The 20,829-nt window shown below is 41.0% G+C and overlaps 2 protein-coding genes across 2 annotated transcripts; both read right to left on the bottom strand.

Moving 5' to 3' along the window:
* Positions 1-91: 91 nt before the first annotated feature.
* Positions 92-9,574, bottom strand: coq3 (coenzyme Q3 methyltransferase). The gene is made up of 6 exons (XM_086078730.1): positions 9,322-9,574; positions 7,874-8,011; positions 6,002-6,101; positions 2,949-3,200; positions 1,051-1,210; positions 92-596 (listed from the first exon to the last, which is right to left on the bottom strand). The coding sequence occupies exons 1-6, from the start codon at positions 9,513-9,515 to the stop codon at positions 460-462; spliced, it is 981 nt and encodes a 326-aa protein (XP_085934856.1). The 5' UTR covers positions 9,516-9,574; the 3' UTR covers positions 92-459.
* Positions 9,575-11,067: 1,493 nt separating this feature from the next.
* On the bottom strand, positions 11,068-20,536 carry pnisr (PNN-interacting serine/arginine-rich protein). Its single transcript, XM_086078807.1, has 12 exons — positions 20,434-20,536; positions 19,871-19,964; positions 19,589-19,762; positions 16,029-16,270; positions 15,573-15,735; positions 14,588-14,778; positions 14,326-14,463; positions 14,152-14,251; positions 13,584-13,637; positions 13,039-13,233; positions 11,848-12,928; positions 11,068-11,387 (listed from the first exon to the last, which is right to left on the bottom strand). The coding sequence occupies exons 2-12, from the start codon at positions 19,956-19,958 to the stop codon at positions 11,354-11,356; spliced, it is 2,460 nt and encodes an 819-aa protein (XP_085934933.1). The 5' UTR covers positions 19,959-19,964; positions 20,434-20,536; the 3' UTR covers positions 11,068-11,353.
* Between the last annotated feature and the right edge of the window lie 293 nt (positions 20,537-20,829).

The following is a 20,829-nucleotide window of genomic DNA, read 5'->3' as shown; positions in this document are numbered from 1 at the left end:
CTCATTGTCTGAGGTCAGATTCCCACAGAATAAATTTAGTGTTTAATGAATGAAAACATAATCACTCTCTATTTTAACATCAGACAAAATGTGACTTGTTCTATGCCATTGCCTTTATTCCTCTTACATAATAGTGGCACGTGAAACGCTTTCCAGCCTCACGAGCATGTGACTGCCCCCTCTTCCTGCTTCCACGCTAAAAATACTCAGCCTTGTGGCGCCAAACTCACACAGACACAAGAACATGTATGAATCATGTTCAGGATATTCAGTGAATCAAGTGGGAATTATCAAAAGATGAGCTGTAAGCATTCAAACAGATGCACTGTGGAGCTGCGGCTTTGCTTCTGACAGACTCATTTAAATAATCATCTGCCGCCTAAATGTGCAAATCGACAACTGGCTGTTATTTCTTGATCAATACGTTGATTGGCCCAGCTGTGTGAGGCCTCAAAGTTGTCAGGGGTGCGTGTGGGGCTCCTCAGCCAGTTTGACGGCGTGCAGGGCATAATTGATGGCAGTGCTGTTGATCCAGCTCCAGGCTCCTGAAGCTGGATTGTACGTCATACCTTGGACCGACTGCACTGAGAAACCATCTGATGGAGGATGAAGTAAGATGTGGTTCACAATAGAAAAGGAGAAGACAGCAACATGCTGTAAATATGCACAGCTTAACTTCAAACAAAGTAGTGCACCCTCGAGGTTGTAGAACATTCAAATTAACCAAAATTGTTGAGTTCAAATTAGCAAGGTGCATGATTTCACGTAAAATATCCCTCATCACTGAAGCTGCAGTATTTCAGTCAAAGATATCATAACCTTACACGTTGTCATTTGTTCAGCATTCTTACAATAAATTGTTATGCATGATTAAAAATGTTTTCAAAAATAATTGATGCGTGATGCATCATTAATCACTGTGGTTGACTTATTTTAAACACTTGTACAAATGTTAGGGATATTAAAATGGAAATCAAATCAGGAAGGGCGAAAACACTTTCTCCACAACGTTGTGACGTATATGATGTGATGATCCGTATGACAACTTACTGGACTCCAGACGGCGCTCCAGTTCTACAGGGCTGATGAACTTTTCCCAGTCGTGCGTCCCTCTGGGTACGATGCGCAGCAGCTGCTCGGCTGCCACGATGGCCAGCGCGTATGACAAGTTGGTTTTATTAATGGTGGTGATGAAGAGCGAGCCGCCTGGCTGCACAGGGACAACATGGACGGTTTGTATTAGAACACGATCAATATTTCATGTACGTAAAGTACTCGAAAAAGTGCAGAGGTAAAGACAACCTAAAGTTTCTCATAAAAATCCCCGCTACAAAGTTGGAATAAGAACTAGTGAGAACGAAAAGATAGTTGTTAAAACTCATTCACTGCCAGCCATTTTAGAAAATGTTAAAATATTCAATACCCACACCTGATTGTGTTCCATGATTATATCTACCAAAATGACAGAATAGACTCTCTCCTATTTTGCCTTTTTCGGTTCTTTTATAATCAATAGCAATAAAAAGGTAGGTTGCACAAAATGCAGTCACTTCTCTTATGGACTCTCAAACTGTATTGATCTCATATATGGGGCAATGATGTCATCTACTGGTGGTTTTGCATCAGTGAAGTTGTTTTCAAGTTTGACATTTACAGTGGAGCAGAATCAGATGCTCCCACACCAATCCTCGTTGAAAAAAGGTAATTGCCAAGTATACTTGTCAAGGGCAGTGAATGTGTTCAAGGGGGAGTCAACCCCCCAAAAATGCCTTCACAATAATATGTTATATGCAGCCAAACTATTCTAAACACGGCATTATGATTAATATTGTGTTTGTGAAATATGAGTTCAGCAGCAAAACCCACTTGTTTTTATCCATCTCACGGCAGCGGCCATTTTGTCACTTGCTATCGACTGAAAATGACATGGCTCAGGTGACAACCAATCATGGCTCAGGTGACAACCAATCATGGCTCAACTGTTTTCTGAAGCTAAGACATGATTGGTTGTGCCTTGAGCAACTGTGATGTCATTTTCTGTCGACAAGTGGCAAAATGGCTGCCCCTGGAGATGGATAGAACAGGCGACTTTTGTTCTTTACTCATATTGCACAACGTAATATGAATCTGAACGTCGTGTTTAGACTAGTGAGGGCAGATACAACATATTATTGTTAAAAAAAAATACATTTGTGTTAACTTCTCCTTTAAAGTTGTTTAAAGACACTGTCCAACGTTTTGACTCAGAAGTAAACACTTCTTAAATACAGGATGTTTAAGCATGAACTCCTTCTCAATCTACACCTCTGGGCTTCTGTTAATGTGCGGTGGTGATTATGGCCTCGTCACTCACTTTCGCAGCTTGCTGGCTGAGTGTGGTCAGAGGCAGGGGGCGTGAACGTTGAGCTCGTATGGGTTGAACCATGGAAGGGGTCCGTTTCGAATTGTTTGTTTACAAACAGAAACGGTTTGATTACAAACAGAAATAGTCAAAACTCCGGACAGTGCCTTTAACAAGGATATTGAATTCATGCTCAAAGCGCTCCGTGAGCCTCCCCAGGGCGACATCTAGTGGTCATTAATAAATCTCCTTTCTTCCTTTCATGATTTGCTGGATTTAGCAGCTTTTCAGTGAAGACAATTCAGCCAAACAATCCAACCCCTTCAACATTAAACATAATATGACAGTGAACTTGTTTGTTTATAATTGTGCTTCAAAATAAAATATATACATGAATGTAGAAACAGTGAAAGACAAACAGAAAAGGTCAGGCAGGCAGATGATCTCTTCAGTGCCAATTGAAATCTATAAAATCCACTAATCTTTTCCCATTGAGCCACATCAGAGGGAACATCGCCAATGTCACCATATGTGCCTCAGACGAACATGCGCACAGGGATACAGAGCAGTAAGTGACTTAAGGGAGCAGCTGAAAGCAGGCACACACCTTCAGCACCTGGCTGCAGCAGAAGGCGAACGTTTCCAGGTCGGCCAGATGTTCCACGACCTCGGACGCTACCACGGCATCGAACAGGGCCTCACCTCCCGGCGCATCTGCCGACAGCTCCTCCAGGGTGCAAGCCCGATAGCTGACCCGCTCGCCGAGATCGGGGTCATATGACAAATGCAGCTGTGCCATGCCAATGCTATCTTCCACTGGGTCGATACCTAAAACAGTGGCTCCCAGGCGACCAAGAGGCTGGGGGAGGAGTGGAGGAGGCGGTGTGTGATAGAGGAGAGATATTATTATTATCATTGCATACAGGAGTGAAAGAACAAAACAGGAAATGTTGCATTGACACACTCTTGATCTACTTAGGGCTTTAGTAAGTGCATCACTGCAGACAAGTGTTAATTACATTTTTCTCTTTGTCACCATGTTTTTCAAGAGTGATAGAAGTCAGAATTCCCACCATATTTGGAGGCCCGCATCTTTTGTTTTAAGGTAGGTACAGTCAGACCTTGAAATTGCTATATCTATGGATTCTGGCCCATTTATACAATAATCTGCATTCACAAAGAGCAAAGATGTACTATTTTTAGACTTTTACAGTAATAAAGAAATCACACGATGTACAATCACAACAGTCACAGGTTGTTTTCTGAATGCACCAAATATCTTGCGCGATAACCTGCAACCAATGATGGCCAAGCAGTTCATTTATTTCATCACAATCAAAAAATTATACATTTCTCCAGACAATACTCAACTAAACCTAGGCTGTTCACAACAGTTACCAACTCATTATAAGTAGTATTACAATACAATATGTTTGTATCATCTGCAAATAGTATAAGCTTTAGTAGAATGTCATTTATATATACATTGAAAAACTTTGGACCCAACACAAAGCCCTGAGGAACACCACAAACAATGTCAAGTTCTTCTGATGTATATTAACCCATTTTAACGTATTGTACTCTTCCTGTGAAGTAACTTTTAAACCAGCCTCCAGCTGTACCACATATACCATATTGTTTCAGTTTATTTATAAGGATTGAATGATCTTTTGTATCAAATGCTTTTTTGAAATCAACAAAAATACCAACTGCATATTTTTTCTGTTCCAGTGCATTTGTAATTTATTCTATTGCATCAATTATTGCCATAGAGGTAGTTCTTCCGGTTCTAAAACCATACTGTCCTTCATTTATTATTTTATACTTCTCGAAGAAGTTTTCAAGTTGAGAGTTGAAAAGCTTTTCCAACATTTTTGAGAACTGAGGCAATAGGAAACTGGTCTGTAATTAGTAAAACTGTGTTTGCAATCATTTTTGTACAGAGTTATTACTTTGGCAATTGTCATCTTATTCGGCAAACAAGCAGATTCAAATGATAAGTTAAAGATATAAGTGAATGGTTTTACAATATTTAAAATGACTCTTTTAGCCAAAAACATATCAATATCATGACAATGGGTTGATGTTTTGCTTTGGCACTTATGGACAATCTTTATCACTTCCTTTTCATTGGTTGCTGAAAGAGAAAGTGAGGAAGGATTCTTAGTAATAGTTGTGTTTTTGTTGTTGCCTCCATGGTTTGGGATACCAGCTGCCAACTCTGGGCCAACATTTACAAAGAATTGGTTGGAACTATTTACGACATCATTCATGTTATTGTGTGTACCGTATTTGTCAATAAAATAATTGTTTTTGCAGATTGTTGCTTAATTAAACCAATGAGAACATCCCAAGTTATTTTTATATCATTTCTGTTTTCTGATAATAATTTTTTTTATAATATAACTGTTTACTGTGTCTGATAATATCAGTTAATTTATTTTTGTATCTCTTATATCTTAATACAGCTTCTTTTGTTTTTGATTTTATATACAATCTGTAGAGATTATTTTTCTTTTTACAAGCATTAATTATTCCTTTTGTGAGCCAGAGAGTTTTTCTATGTCTTTTCCTAGCACAATATTCTTTCCCTGGACAATGTTTATTATACAAATGACAAAATATATTCACAAATTTACTATAAGCACCGTCAGCATCTTGGTCCATGTAGACTGAACTCCAGTCCTGGCGCTCTAAGCTATTGTTCAGGACATTGATTGTTTCTTCATTTCTTATTCTCTTAGAAGTGCACATCATTATGAATCATTTAAGTTGGGTGTGTGTCTTGACCTCTGCCGAACCCCTGACTGACTCAACAAACCTCTGGGGTTTATTAAAAACAAATTAAGAACCAAGTCATGGCTACCTGTGAGTATATTAGCTCTGTGTTCAATTTAGTAGGCCCATACTTTACAATGAGAATATTTCAGTATTCAGACTGTTTATTTCATTTTTGTTTGGTGGTGTGTCAAAAAAATTATAATGTAAAATGGGTGTCTTGGCTCAAGAAAGGCTGGGAAACATTGGTCAGGAGTGATTAAGATTGCATTTTTAGTGCCCCCACATGGACTAAATCTAAAAATGCAGCCTGGTGTGATTTTGCTCGCCCAAAGCCATTGTCTCTCTCCTACAGCTGATGCTCTCTGATGGGAAGGCTTCCAGTGACAAAAACAACTTGCATTTGCCACAGACAGACTTAGCGGCTTGCTCCTGTGTCGGCATCTAAATGACAGCCTGTGTGAGCCGCGTAAATACAGGACCTGATTTTGTCTTTCCGGATCACGCAGCGCAGCTTGTAAATCCTCAGCGTGAATGAAAGCTGAGACAGGCGCTCGGTCCCTACTGCGCAGAGATCAACACAGAATACAGAAACAATTGTAAACGACCGACCGACTGTCCACTCCACCAAACTGAGACCAGTCAAGTCAACAGAAACTGCAAATGAGTCGGACGTTTCAATGTTTACTGTGACGATGAGCACGGGGCACTGGAAGCACATTTGACACTGTGACAGATCTTTGTTTTGCACAACAAAGCAATCTGACATCTAAGAAAGTCATTTAAACAATTGCAGAAGATTGTGTTGAAGGGGGACACTTTTGTCTGCGTGTTCTTTTAATACCAGCTCTGCAAACATTCACGTACATAAAACACAATTACCTCAGTGAGCAGGCCGCCCCCACAGCCAACATCCAGTATTGTAAATCCGGCAAGTGGTTTTCCAGGATGGCGTGCTTTGTGGACATTCAGCAGATTATCTCTGACCGGGAAAATGAGTAAAAACCATGAATGTTTCACACAAAGACAGAAGCATATTGCAATCTGGGCATAATAATCAATTGATTGCTATGAATTCTGTCAATAGAGTGCACTGCTCTGCTTTAACAATCAGTCTTACTGCACTTTAATTGAAAAGTAACTACTTGTAAAAAAAACATTTTCCCAGGTCCGACTCCATACTATGCAGACTGGGGCTTGTAGCTTTCGCTCCCTCCTCCCTCATGCCCTCCTTTTTTCCCATCTAAAAAACTCGGGGCGCTAATTTGCGAGCCGCCAGACTTCCTGTTCTGCCTCCATCTGTTGGTCAATTGTTATTTTTCGCATTTCTCGGACTGTAAAGACAAATTCCTTGTGTGTTTTTACATACTTGGCCTGATTATTTATTGTGATTTGTTTTTATTAATTGTATTAGTGTATTTCTTTTCTATTTTATGTTTGTTCTCATTACACTCTAAAAAGAGAATTGTTGAATCAATTTAAGATCAAAAGGATTAAACAATTGACCAACTTAATAAAATTGCTTCAAGTGGTAACACACTATTGAATTTAGTTAATCCAAAATTAATATATTAAGTTTAATGACCTCATCATTAATTAAACTTAATATATCCACTTTGGATTAACTTAATATATCACTTTAGATTCATTTAATTCAATTGTGTGTTACCAGTTGGTAAACAACTCTCTGTTTAATCTTAACCGCTTCAGACCCACATTTTTTCTGCTGGACAATTTATTTTATTTATGTATTTTTTACTGATTAGGACTCTTTTCCCACATAAGAACAAAATAGAGAAACAAATGTGGGGTTGTCTTTAATATGAACATCATGCAAATTAACTTGCGATTGTTATTGATTAGCTGGGATCCAATCATGAACCAGAAGTGTTGACATCACCCAAATTATGCCTTTTTATTGATTTAACATGCAATTGTGACATGTCCAATGCACCCATCTAAGGGTCTGAAGGGGTTAAATTGGTTAAACAATCCTCTTTTTAGAGTGTATTTGAGAATTGGATCTGTTTTGTTTTTTTATTGATTATTCAGTTTGAAATGTGGAAACCCTACAAACATTAATGGATTAATGAACTGTCACAACAAGCTATGAATCTAATATGTGTTTTTGATGAAATACTGATAGACCTGATACCCAAATGAAAAATAGTGGGAGTGATGAAAATTGTTTGCTAAACAAGAGGTGGTTCCAAATGCGCATGAGATGATTATAGAAGAAAGCACCACAGCAGCATTAACAATATCACAGCAAGAATGTCAGAAGGTGACAACCCTGCAGAAATAGTACAAATGATGTGGCGTCTCATTCAGACATGTCCCGAGGCCAGAGATGCATCAGGCAAATCAGCCACACTCAAAACACGGGCACTGGATATGTCATACTGTCACCATAGCGACACGTCAACGGCACCAAAGAGATCACAGTGGGGGTGGAGGAGAGCCGCTATGGCCTCCGCGCTGGATGCCTCAAAGTAGTGATTATCATGCTCGGCTCCAGCAGCAGATCTTACCAAAGCGTACACATATGCAGCGCCGGAGACACTCCAATGCTATTGGCTGAAAATGTGCCCATGAGTGGAGGAATCTTGTCATCTTCAGTTTATACACCACAAGAAGAGATGCCCCCAGGTTGTGTTTAGACAACCAATATATTTGATAGACCACTTTGGCAGGACTTCCAAACATTACATTTTTAAATATATTCATTGCAATACATCATCTGTGCAAACACACCTTATGAAAGGCACTCTCAGGTCATTCATAGCATGAAGGGCCCTGAACTCGCCATCTTCATCCCACCACTTGCTGGCAAGTGAACGGAACCGTTTCAGCTCATCGGGGTCCACTGTGGTTTGATGGACTTCTCTTGTACTTGGCAGGGGGGAAATGCACAAATATTACAAATAGGGCTGATCATGACATCATGTCAATTTGGAAAATGGCGTATGTGTTCTGTTTATGCACAATGACACATGCTAATCAATCTGATGTGTAAAGATTAGGGAATTAGGTATTTACACAACTTGTGCACATTGGTGTCACAGATGAGCTGAGTCTATCTCCGCTAACTTTGGGTGAGAAGTGAGGTACACTAGATTAGAGGCCACCGTGCCTGTGTCCAGCCACTTCTTGTATACATAAGAGCGGTCAGCATATTGTGGCAGTCAAGACCACCCTGTCAATCAGCATAAGTCGGTGTGACAGAAATGTGTTTTCTGAAGAAACTGTAGTCTGAAGGATCACTGATTGAATCCAGTTATCAACGTATCGTTGCGATAGAGGAAATGAAAAAGACAGCAAATTAAATGGTGACGCTGCAATGTTTAGTATCCTTTCGGAGCAGTTACATGATGTGGTCCAGGGGTGTCCAAATCAGGTGCTCGAGGTCCACTATCCTGCATGTGTTAGATCAGGGGTGGACAAATTCGGTCCTCGAGAGCCACTATCCAGCCTGTTTTCCATGTTTCTCTCCACTAACAAACCTGATTCATGATCGGGATCGTTATCAGGCTTCTGCAAAGCGTGCTGATGAGCTGATCATTAGATTCAGCAGTGCTGCAGGAGGGAAACATGGAAACAGGCTGGATAGGGGATCTTGAGGACCTAATTTGAGCACCCCTGTGTTAGACGATTCCTTCCTCCAACACACCTGATTCAAACAATCAGGATAATTAGCAGGCTTCTGCCAAGCTTGCTAATGAGTTGGTCATTTAAATCTGGTGTGTTGGAAGAGGCAAACATTTAATAACATGCAGGCTAGTGGCCATTGAGGACTGGATTTGGACACCCCTGATGTAGTCCATGACAATTGATTTATTTACGCACAAAATTACATGAACTAATGCAATGAACGTGTAGGCCTATACGTGCAAAAGTTAGATTGTGTCGATTTTAAAAAGTATTCTTAAAAATTTACATTCTTATTGCTTTAACCAATCAAAAAAAATTGTTAAAGGACTGTTTAAACAGCCTCTTACATGAACTGCCAATTCGGAGTTTTAGAGTTCCCATTTTAGCAATTGTTTATCATGTTATGTGTCAATACAAACCTTTACGTTTATGTGGGGAATTATAGGACTAGCTGTTGTTGCGTCAAACATTTGTTTCTGACTTTTTTAATGTGTGTAACTACTGTAAGAGATTCTTTTGAGAGGAATGCCACAACACACTCCTTACAGTACCTGCCAGGACGGCGCATGGCGTGCTGTTGTGTCCGCTCCCCAGCATTCATTTGGAGCCACACCGTCCGCCGTTGACACAACACAGTCCAACTGAATCGTTTCCGACCCACGTTACTTTGTACAACACCGCATACGGACCCTGCATTGCGGCTGCACAACCCTAACATGGTACGTCCAAACTTGTTTGCGAACATGTTAAATACAATGACAAATAATACTTGACATTAAAACGCTGACAGAGGACCGCGGTACTCTAATATAAACTGTTCGTTCAGAAACAAAAACAGAAAAGAGTAGACGAAGGTTCCTGACGCGCATAATTTATGCTGAATCAATTTACGTGCATCGCATCAATGTAACTTTTGTGATGGCTAGGCTAGAAAATCATTATTTTGGTTTTCGCAGAGGCAATCAACAAGAAAACCAACATTAAATTATAGGAACTGTTGGGGCCCCCGGCCACCAGTACTTGTTATCACTTTACAAAAATAAAAAATATATATTTTGATAACAATATCTAAAATATAGTTTCTGTTAGTCAGGAAGCTTTACCTGCATACAATAAGACAATTTTTCTACAACTAAAATATTTGGACAACACAGTTAATACATAATATGGTTATGCTTGCTAATGTAAGTAAAGTGAGACTAGCAACATTTTGACATGCCATTTTTATCGTAACACCACCACCACACTGTTTTGCCTTTTTTCTTTTTTCACTCGCGGATGAATAGCTCCACTTCATTTTTGCACGATTTGCAGGTTAACCCTCTAAATCCGCCGCTATACTGTAGATGGCGCCCAAGCCACTCCACTGGATGGGCGCGCCATGCAGCATTGCAGCTACCTGCCTTTGGACAAGAATCGCCAATGGCAAAGTAATGTTATCACCTGCCAGGCGTCATCTTGGGTCTCATGTCAAAATTTGAACAGGACGATTATGACTTTCTAATAAAAATATAACATAGTAAATGTTTTGGCAAATGAATGTATCAAACACTAGCTATCAATTTGCCATTATTGATAGAGAACAGCAAGTTGTGCACATCTTACTTAAACACTGAAATTTTGGGACGTGCATTGAAAAGATTAAGTCAAATGTAGCTTACCTGTTTAGTCATCCCGACATTATCCCACCTAAATCCTTATAAACGTTTTCCTAGGGCTACAGTAATTCTTATAATCCCTTAAAGGAGAAACTGAATTTACACCGTTGTACTGTGAACCCCTGCAATTCGCAGAGGGAATGTGCCACCTCACCTTCTCACAATTGAGACCAATTGAAATGCATTGGAGGTGAGATGTTGGAATAACGCAGATTTGATGTTCATCAGCGGCTTTGCAAAAAAATAAATGTATATATATATATTGAAGAAAAAAAACATCTGCAAATGGGTGAATCTGCAGATGCTGTACTGCGTATGCGGGTGTCCAGTGCTGTACCTCGAGCTAGACCAGAGGATGGTTATTGCCTTGCTCAAGGGCACCTTGGCAGTCAAGAAGTAGGCTAGCATAACTCTACCAACTACTGTAGATGCCATTGTCTGCTACATGACTTAGACGGTTTCGGCTCCAAACTTTACATCTATTTTTTCCTTTTGAACAAGTGAGTTTGTGCCACCCCAGACAAATAACATAATACAAACAGAAAACTTGAACAACCAAATCTTTTTCTTTTTTTCCCATTTTAAATTGATCAATATGCATGTTAACGCTAGTCAGCATCAGGAATCAATGAGGCAAGACAAGGACAAATAGTTTTATTGGAGATCTTACAATAACGTTTGGTGGCGAAAGCTGCGGATCCTGTTAAAACAACTTCAGTTCATAGTGTCAGCCAAGATTTAATGCTTCGCCAATGATACAAGAAAGACTGAATGAACTATTCACGTCTTGCTCCTCAAACACACTTTAAAAATAACATATTTACAGCGGAGAAAGAACTGTAAAGGGATGACCACCTACACAACTGCCTCTACAATGAGACAAGCCACTTGAATTTGTGGAACTTAGATGTGGGGAAGCACGTCCTCAGTGTCTGCTACGACGATTTGGGGAAGCTGACCTGGAAAAGGACACACAAAAACAGATTAATAATGCATTGATAGAATTTATTAGACCCCCCAAAAAAAGTAACATTCAGTATACAACTTTCCCACCTCACACACCAGATATTGTCCGAAAAAATACTTCATTCACAAATTATTGTTCTGAAAGTCTACCCTGCACAACATGCTGTAGGACCTGAGGTGTGATTCCCTTTGACCTACAAATTGGCCCCGAAAGCTCTCAAGCATCATAAAGTTTGCAAGGCACACTGCAGAAGAGGCCTGAGCACTGCAACATGAGGCCATAGTTGAATCTACACAATTGCATTTGATAGCCAGCTTCCCAAAACATGTGTCCAACAATGGATCATTTCCTACAATTTAAACATGTTGGTTAAGATGACTTGAGAGAAATCACATTTAGACATACAATGAGAACACAGAATAGGAATATAAGAGAACAAAAATGAATACTACCTTGATCGCGACTTAGACTTGTGTTTGCGGCTTGCCTTCTTACCAGACTTGTGCGATTTTTCCACTGACCGTGAGCGACTACGTTTGGATTTCTTAGATTTCTTTTCCTTACTAAATTCCGGTGTTGGAGATCTGCTTGAATCGGAGTTGGACAATTTCTTGCTAGCTTTGGCTGAGCCCTTTTTGCTGGATTTGCTATCCTGCCTGCAGTACTTGTCACCATGCGAGTCAGCCTGAGAGTCCATCTCTTTCCGTTTCTTTAATTTGCCATTTTCCTCATTAACTGAAGAATTGGTCTTTTCTTTAGTCCTTGGTTTCTCTTTCTTTCTCTCAGAGTCTCTCTCCTTATCTTTATCCTTCTTTTTTTTGTCTTTCTCATGGCTACGGCTTCGATCTCGCTTCCTCTCTTCATCTTTGCTGGAGGATTTCTGCTTGTGCTTGTGACTATTGTCTCCGCGCTCCCTGCTTCTTTTCCCATCTTTCTCTTCCCTATCTCGGTCTTTCTCCTTCTCCCTGCCCTTGTCTCTGCTACGACTACGGCTGTCTCGGCCCCGGGCCCTGCCCCGGTCTCTCGATCTAGAGACACTCCTGCGATTCCTTCGTTCTCTGGAATCGCTGCGGTCTTTCTTGCGGTGTGCCGCTCTTTGCTCCGTGCTGCTTCTCTTGTCCCGGACCTTTTCACTGCGACGTCTACGAGAGCTGCGGCTACGACTACGCCGGCGGGCCTTATGGGAAGAAGATCTACTACGCCTCCTTTTCCTTCGAGGGGAAGAGGATCGCGAGGAACTACGAGAAGATGATGTTGAAGATGAAGAGGACGACCGACTGCTGCTGCGGCTGGAGGAAGAACGAGAGCTGCTGCTGTGACCGTTGGCTGGGGAATTGCTACCACTTCTACCTGACCTCTCCTTCCCCCTGCCCGAATGCCTTCCTTCATTACTCTCAATCTCACTACGAGACCTACGCTTCTCTACCAAGGGCTCTGGCTCCCTCTCTTTTACTTCCTCTTTGTGATAATTTTCTGACTGGCCTTCATCATATTCAACCCTTTCTCTGCTCAATCGTTCCTTCACCATTTCCTCTATAGAGACAAAAGGAGAAAATGCTTGTTGTGAGTACTTGAGGTAGCGATTTTACAGCCAACATGACTACAAGTAATCATAAATTAAACACTATATAATAAGGTCCCACCACGAGCAAGAAGAGCATCTTGCGCTTGTTTTTCTTGGAGTTGTTGCATTTCTCGCTCCTTGCGATAGAAGGCATCCAGCTTCTCCCGGATACGAAGGCGCAACTCTTCCTCATCAGTGTCGGAGGATTCCGACCCTCGGGCGCTGCGGTCGTCCTCGTCTCCACTCTCCTCTGAACCATAGTCACCCAGTCCGCCTGCCAACACAGAACCCCCATATTTTAGTGTTGGACAAGGATTAACATCAAGTTCTTGCATTGCATGTGTGAAATCATCAATCTGAACCCAAAGTCTGATTTAGAGGTAATTTGTATAACTTAAAACGTTAGACCAAACAATATTGATGTATTGCATGCTTCTATCATAAAAGGGGGCAAAACGACACCCAAAACAACCAGCGAGCTTTATTTGAACTGCGACAACTTATGGTGAATATTTGGGTGATGATTTGTCCTGCCACCTTCCCCCAAACTATAGGACTAATAAAGAAAAAAATTCTTATGTTCCTAACCGCCCTCCCACCCACCGTAAAAAAAGGGATACTCACTGAGACCAGTCAGAGAAGTCAGTGCACTTGACTGTGCCAGCTGTTTTGCAGGAGCTTTGATTCACATCAACAACAGGAACAACATGTTAAAACACATATTGCCATTCTCTCAAAGGCAAGAGTCGCTAGAGAAGGGGTGGGGAGGGGTGGGTCACAGATAAAGCACTATTCACATGAGCTGCCATTGGTAACAGGAGAAAAAATAAAAAAAAATGGGAGAAAAGAGAGAGGGTTAACAAACAAACTTCCGTCAGACAATCCACATCAAAGCATTCAGAGGAGGGAACGAACCACTCTGTACTAGTGCACCACATGGCTCCTAATGTTGGTGGCTGCTGGGCTGCAGGACCTTAAGTGCCATTGAACACTACAGGTTTCAAATGCTCAGCTATTGCTGATGCATTAGCAGAGAATGGTTGTAAATACTAATTATATCATATTCCCCTTTAATGCTCAGCCACTTCTTCTTTACCAGAATTGGTTATTGTGCACATCTTAGATTCAGTTTAAAGTTCAACTGCTTGTGTGAAAAGCAATAAAGCATTAGCTGAACAAGACAAGAGCAGACCTCGTGTTGCTTTGCGGTGCACTTCTTTTGCCACATGCTGGATCTCTTCATTGGTGACTTCCAGAAGGATCTCCGTAAGGAGTGTCTTTGTGACGATCATCTTGAAGCAACAAAACAGAAATCCAGTCAGCCGTACCCTCATAACTATGACATCATTTGTAACGGAGGACAGACCATCTGGAATTCCTTTTCCTCCTCCGTCATTTCAGGCTCACTATCTTCTGCAGGAGGCGATGGGCTCTGCACAAAAAACTCTTTTTTTGCAGGAGGCTTTTCTTCATCATTGTCTTCATTTGCTTCATCATCACTGTCCTGATAAAAACAAGAGTATAGACGTTAAACAGTTCATGACTTTCAATATCTTTCACCAAGAATAAGAAAGAAAAATCCTGTTTTTACAATAGGATGACACTTAAAAAAAAAAAAGTCTGCTTACAAATTTGCTCTTTCGGGGTAGACGAGGCCCATCACCCCCCTCATCCACCTCATGCTCTCTGTCATCCTCTTTTGACATATCCGCACGCTCCTTCTCCATTCGCTCTCGCTCTAGTTTCTTCTGATTTTCTCGGTCCCTCTTTTCTAGCCCTTCACGGATCCAGGCAGGTAATGTGCGCCTTTTCACTGCATCTGGAGGTGGTCAAAGGTCCAAATGAGTGCACCACATATTACTACTTTAATATTACTGTTAATTTGGCACCGACTGCATCACTCAATATTCAATTAATTGGCATTCCAACTTCAGTTCCCACAATAGTCAGGTTTCCATCCAATTGTTTCAAATTTTTAAGCAAATTTCCTGAAAATGCGCGAAGCGGACATGCGACTTATGCCCGTTTCCATCTGTTCTTCTATTGCAAATATTGAGAGGGGCCTCCGCCGCAGTAGGTGGCGGTATACACCAGTAATTTAAAAGAAGAAGAAAAACAGGAAGCGACTGCGACGATGTCGTATGAGTTTTCTTTTGTAATTCTTGATAAACGTAGCGTTTCTTTGCTGTTTTCCATCTATAATAGCATTAATATTCAATTCTCTAACTAATTCCAAACAGATTTATGTTTCGTCGTCCCCCCAAACATACCTTACTTTATCGTCCGACATTGCTTTGGGACTACAAACGTACGTGTGACGTTATATCCGGTCCTGCCAGCGGTTATTCGCAAAACCTGTTTCCATAGCCAGAATTTGCATTTTCCTTTTCTATTTACTAATTTCTAGCGTTTCCATTCAGTTTTATTTTCACATTTCTTGAAAATTCTAATAAAAATGGGTGGATGGAAATCCAACTATTGAATGATAATTAGGAAATACAAATAAGGAAATTTTTTACATTCAAAGTACTAAGAGAAATGGTCGGGAAAATTATTTTGTGTTCATTTTAGTTTGTGTCACAGGCATAGCCCATTAAACGAGAATGGGTTTACCAAGAGGTGCTGGGGCTTCCTGTTTAATAGGAAGCTGGAGAGGGGATCTGGGTCGGTCCCTAAAGCCAGGTGGTCGGGCATCCCGTCTGTTCTGAGGGGGACCCTGCCAGTATGGGGCATGGAAACCAGAGGGCGGCGGGGGGAAAGCTGAAGCAGCTCCATGCTGTTAAGAGACAGCACAAAAATCACAAGTTACATGAAGTAATCGAAATGCCGGGTTAGGCACATCATCTTCTGGAATGCTAAAAGCCAAGATGACCCACGACTGCTGGAAAAGTTGTTTGGCTCAAAAGCTATCAAAAGAATACCAAACCATGCTGGATCCTCAACATGCCAATAGACTCCTTTCAACTGCCTCAAGGAGGCAATGACTGATACACCTAGATGATTGGACCTGGCAACGTTTCTATGGAAAACCCAAATGCTTCAACAATTTTTACTGCATCATCTGCATACCTGATAATCAAACTGGTTTATGGCCATGGGGGCCATGGCGTAGCTGTCGGGCTGTGCCCCATACCCATGGCTGTTCTGGGGGAAAACCCCGCGGCGCGCTTCAGAGTTGAACTCTGCACTGTCCTGGCTGTTGCTATCTTCACTGGGGTTCACAACATCCATCTGAGCTGAGCCAGGAGGAATCCAGGTTTGTTCAGGAGGTGGTGGAGGAGGCGGTGGCGGTTGGCCATGCATTCCCCATTCTGTGCATGACAAAATATTTAATCAATGTGTGGTAAACCTAGGCGGACAGAAAAACAAGAGCATGCGTCTTTGTTTGACACCGTAGATTTGAATGAACTAAAATATTACCACTTCCTCAGCCACTGATAGGAAAAATGAATAATCAATTGTTAAGATACAATATTCCAACCATTCTCAACTCTTAAGCCGCTTTTCCATTACAGGTTACAGAAAGGCCCGGACCCTATGCTTATGCATTACAAAACTGGCACCAATCAAAGGGGGCGGGATTGGTGATGGGATCAACTGAAGTGTGCGCCTCCACTTGTACACTCACAGTAGGCGTTGTTCTGCCGTAAGCCACTGGTTATACGGTGATTTATATTTTGAATCGTGTGCATAATGTGGCGATGTCTCAAATTACAGCTCATCAAAAGCACGGAAGCTTTCACAACGACAAATAATCAATGTCCAGGTTTAAGGTTAAGCCTTGTCGTGCGCACGTCGCCAGGTCTTTAATTTACTTGACCACCTCTTCGAGTTGCTGCCTCCGATGCCTCATCGTCACCATCCGGTGTCCGAAGAGGCTCCTGCTGGAGGATGTCTTCATCGCGGTCAAGCCTACTGCAAGGTGCACGGCACTCGCTAAAATTTTGATCAACAAGCTCTACTATTTCATCCATTGGTACATATGAAATTGTAAATATGGTTAAGTACTGTTGCAAAAGACAGTATGTGTACTGTATTTTTATGACTTGGCAGCGGGCGGCTCTGTCTCGCTCACATAAACTCAGGAAATGGGCGTTTGCAGTGCAGTTACTTACCGCATCACTTAAAAGGAACCCCGACTGTCATGACAAGTTTGCGCTATATTATTTATTTGGTTGTTACCAACATAACTTTGAGATTAATTTTTGAAAAATAATTTCCAGTTTAATAGATAGAAACCCCATTTGGACATATTGTTATTTACGTCGCAACACATTCAGTGCGTAGTGACGTAGAATGGCGGCTGGCTCTCTGCCGAGCAATGTGAAACGCCTATAATTATAAAGAAAGCATCATAGCCTCATAACGTTTCAAAAGAACCAACATACAATTGAAAGAGTTACCTTTCTCCACGCCGTGCTCTCGTCATTTACCAGACACATTCAAGAGTTTTGATCGCACCTTTAGGAACGCTACGGAGGCTTACCTTGCTTTCTTTATAGGCGTTTCACATTGCTCGGCAGAGAGCCTACCGCCATTCTACGTCACTACGCACTGAATGCGTTGCAACGTAAATAGCAATGGCGGCGTACGTCCAAATAAAGTTTCTACAAAATTTATTAAACTGGAAATTATTTTTCAAAAATTAATCTCAAAATTGTAACAACCAAATAAATAATATAGAGCAAACTTGTCATGACAGTCTGGGTTCCTTTTAAAGATACGCTTACATCTGTCGGCCATTCAGGTGACAGTGATGTCCGCACCGCTCGACCTGCATTTTAGAACCACCTTGGAGGAGGTTCTGAAAAGCGGTTCCATTGTAACCGCATGCCCTGAAAAAGTTTAATCAAAAAGGGACCACACAGGGCAGAGCCAGGCTGTTTTGGGTAGAACCGGTACAATGGAAAAGCGGCTTTAGCAATTAAGAAGTGCTGCTTTGTTTAGCTAAAATGAAATTGGATCAGAAATAGCAATGCATGGCTGTAAAGTACCAGAATGTGACCTGCTGGAACACTGGAAATATTTATCTACTACTACCTGTTTGTACTATGAGAGAACATAGATTCCAAAACAGTGTTAGAAATTTGGAACAGTACACTGCATAGACTATAGAAATAAGAAAAAAAAACATAATTTGCATAGTAATTTTGAATATGGTGGCAAAAGGTCAGATAACCTGGAGATGTCTTATGAATCAAATGTACCTTTTTCTGGCCCATGTCGAGATCTCAAGTACTGTTACAAACAGACAACATTTGAACATGTACCAAATTAAACGGTGATGTGTGTTCTGTAAAATCTCAGTCGCAGCAGTAGCAGCAGTTGTGAGTTCCCTTGACGGGATAGCTCAATTTCAATGATTTTTGTGGACAAGTTTCAACACATGAAAGCAGCAGTTTAGCTATTAGAAAACACCCAATTTGGAGGTATATAGGCTGAGGGGATTTTGATAGCCTGTAGAACTTTTTAAATGCAACATTTTGTTGCTGTCCGGCGGAAACCCCAATATATCCAAATATGATCAATTTAATATTTTTTCCACAAATAGATAGTATTGGTACACGGCAGTTCTGTCTTTTTTCCACCCGCTTAAATGTTGTACACCAAGCGAGTCGACGCCTCTCTCCTCCAGTGTGCGCAATGACCCCGGGAGCTGCTGCGACCCACCGATGCAAACTCACACGACAAAAAGACAGCGTTTTTTGCTTGCATCACCACAACATCCTATTTCAGCCATATTCTTTAAGCATTAATTTTATTTTGGTCGAATGCCGAACATTTTTGGTGGCCGAATATTCGGTGCATCATTAATAATTACAATGATATGTTTCTTTTTGAATATTAAAAGTTCAATATTTTAAGTTGTAGCCATAAAGAATGATCAATCATCAGTGATTATTTTTAGCGTTGTCACATTCATATGCATATTCGCACATTCTGACGTTAATATAATCCAAAATATTGTGAATTTTGTTCAAACATTTTCAGAGTATGATTATCACATGTACTCATAATTTTTGGTGACAGTCCAAAAAAATTTGACATAAAGTGATGTAATGTTCTGTGTCTATGAGGCAACTAGGAAACTCAACGTCACGACATGAAGATAAAAAATAAAAATAAAAATTCTAATATTTTCAGATTATGATTAGCACATGCTTGCACATGTACTCATAAGTATTGGTGACAATCAGTCACAGTTTTTTCATATATAAAACCAGGAAATGGGCATTGCAACGGAGCTCCTTGCTGCATCGCTGTCAGCCAACCACGTCATGGCCCTGCTTGGCCCCAGACGGCTGGCACTAAGAACCACCTCTTAGATGGTTCTGAAAGCAGTTCCATTGTAACTGCTCGGCCCCGAAAAAGTCTGATGGAAAGGCAAACAAACGTTGCCAAACAAGGCCGTCTCAATGTGGAACCAGACTAATGGAAAAGTGCGTTTATCGCTTAGTTTCTTTAAGGCTTGTGATTACACAACAAGAGATGATCAAATATCAAGTTATAAAACTTTTCATCAATTACGCATCAAAAACTAATCTGAAAACAATATTGTAGTAAAGAGCTATATTATAATAAGAAATTACAATATTTAAATTAATTTGATTATGTTTATAGACAAGTACCTGGCTGCCACATTCTGCCAAAAGCAGAATCACCCTGGAAGGACCCATGGTTGCCCTGTGCAGGTAGTTCCAGACCTGGGATGTCCTGTCCATTGGGCTGAATATTGGGCTCGGATCCAGTAGACTCCTTATGTGCTATCCAAGCTTGTGCAAGGGCAGCCCAGTCTACTTGACCTGTGCAAAGACAACAAGCATGCAATAAAGACAAGGCATACTTGTACACTTGGTGGCACTAGAAATAAATGTTGGTGTTAGGTCCCCATTGGTGCTTTGCTTACTGACCTGGGTCTTGCTGGTGCTGAAAAGACTGCATCCACTGCTGCTGACTCAGAGGCCACTGCGGCCAGGGCTGGCCTCCCTGGTCCCACATTCCTCTCTAACACAAGAAAATTTGAATTATATTTACTTTAATTACATTTCCACCATGAGAGTGTTGCTGACTGGAGCCAATATGACTGTAGTGTTCATCATGCAGTATGTGAAACAAACGTTAGCGTGGTGCTAAAATTACCCACAATAGACAGGAAAAGCTACATGAATGAGCTCGTTGTGCAACGGCGCAGTGTACAAAAGAAAACATGACTGCTTAGCAATTAAAATTAGGATAGACTAAGAAACCATGTAGCCTAAACCTCGAAAATGGATGTACATTCGGAAGCCAAGGAGGCTCAATCAAGCTAACCAGAGCTCGCTTTAGCTAAGCTAAGAAAGACGACTAGCTAAGTCGCCGCACTTACAGTTAAACGTGACAATTTTCACTTCCCGTTCACATTATGTCTTTAAAGGCCGCGATGTTAGAAGCGCAAATCATGCTAATTTGTGGGGGGGAGGAAACGTAAAATTACCTTTTCCGAACAATCGATCTAGGCGCTGGTAGTCCAAAATGGCTGCCGTGAGAGAGCAAGCTGCTGAGAGCAAGTGAGTGACACTCCGCTGCTTCCTGTCCACTGTTTTCATTTGACACAATACTTTGGATTTGGACAGGTCTATTTTATTTCTGTAAAATACGTTTGGCAAATGGGGCACTAATTTGTATGAAACCATCGGACAAGATTTGATCCCATAATAATAATAATAAGCTTTATATTTATCCCCAAAAGTTTTACAATTTTCTATTTTAATAGTAAAAATCATGAATAGCCTTAACCACAAACTCCAATCCCATAACAGTTTCAAATTCCTCACTGACATACGTACATAGTTTCTCTTTCAGTAAAGATGTTCACGTCAACGTAATTCAT

The sequence above is a fragment of the Leptonotus elevatus genome, chromosome 6 (assembly GCF_054856555.1).
Source record: "Leptonotus elevatus isolate MCC_2025b chromosome 6, RoL_Lele_1.0, whole genome shotgun sequence".
Taxonomy (NCBI): Eukaryota; Metazoa; Chordata; class Actinopteri; order Syngnathiformes; family Syngnathidae; genus Leptonotus; species Leptonotus elevatus.
Note: the sequence above shows the minus strand (reverse complement) of the source record. Positions and strands in the feature narration are given on the sequence as shown.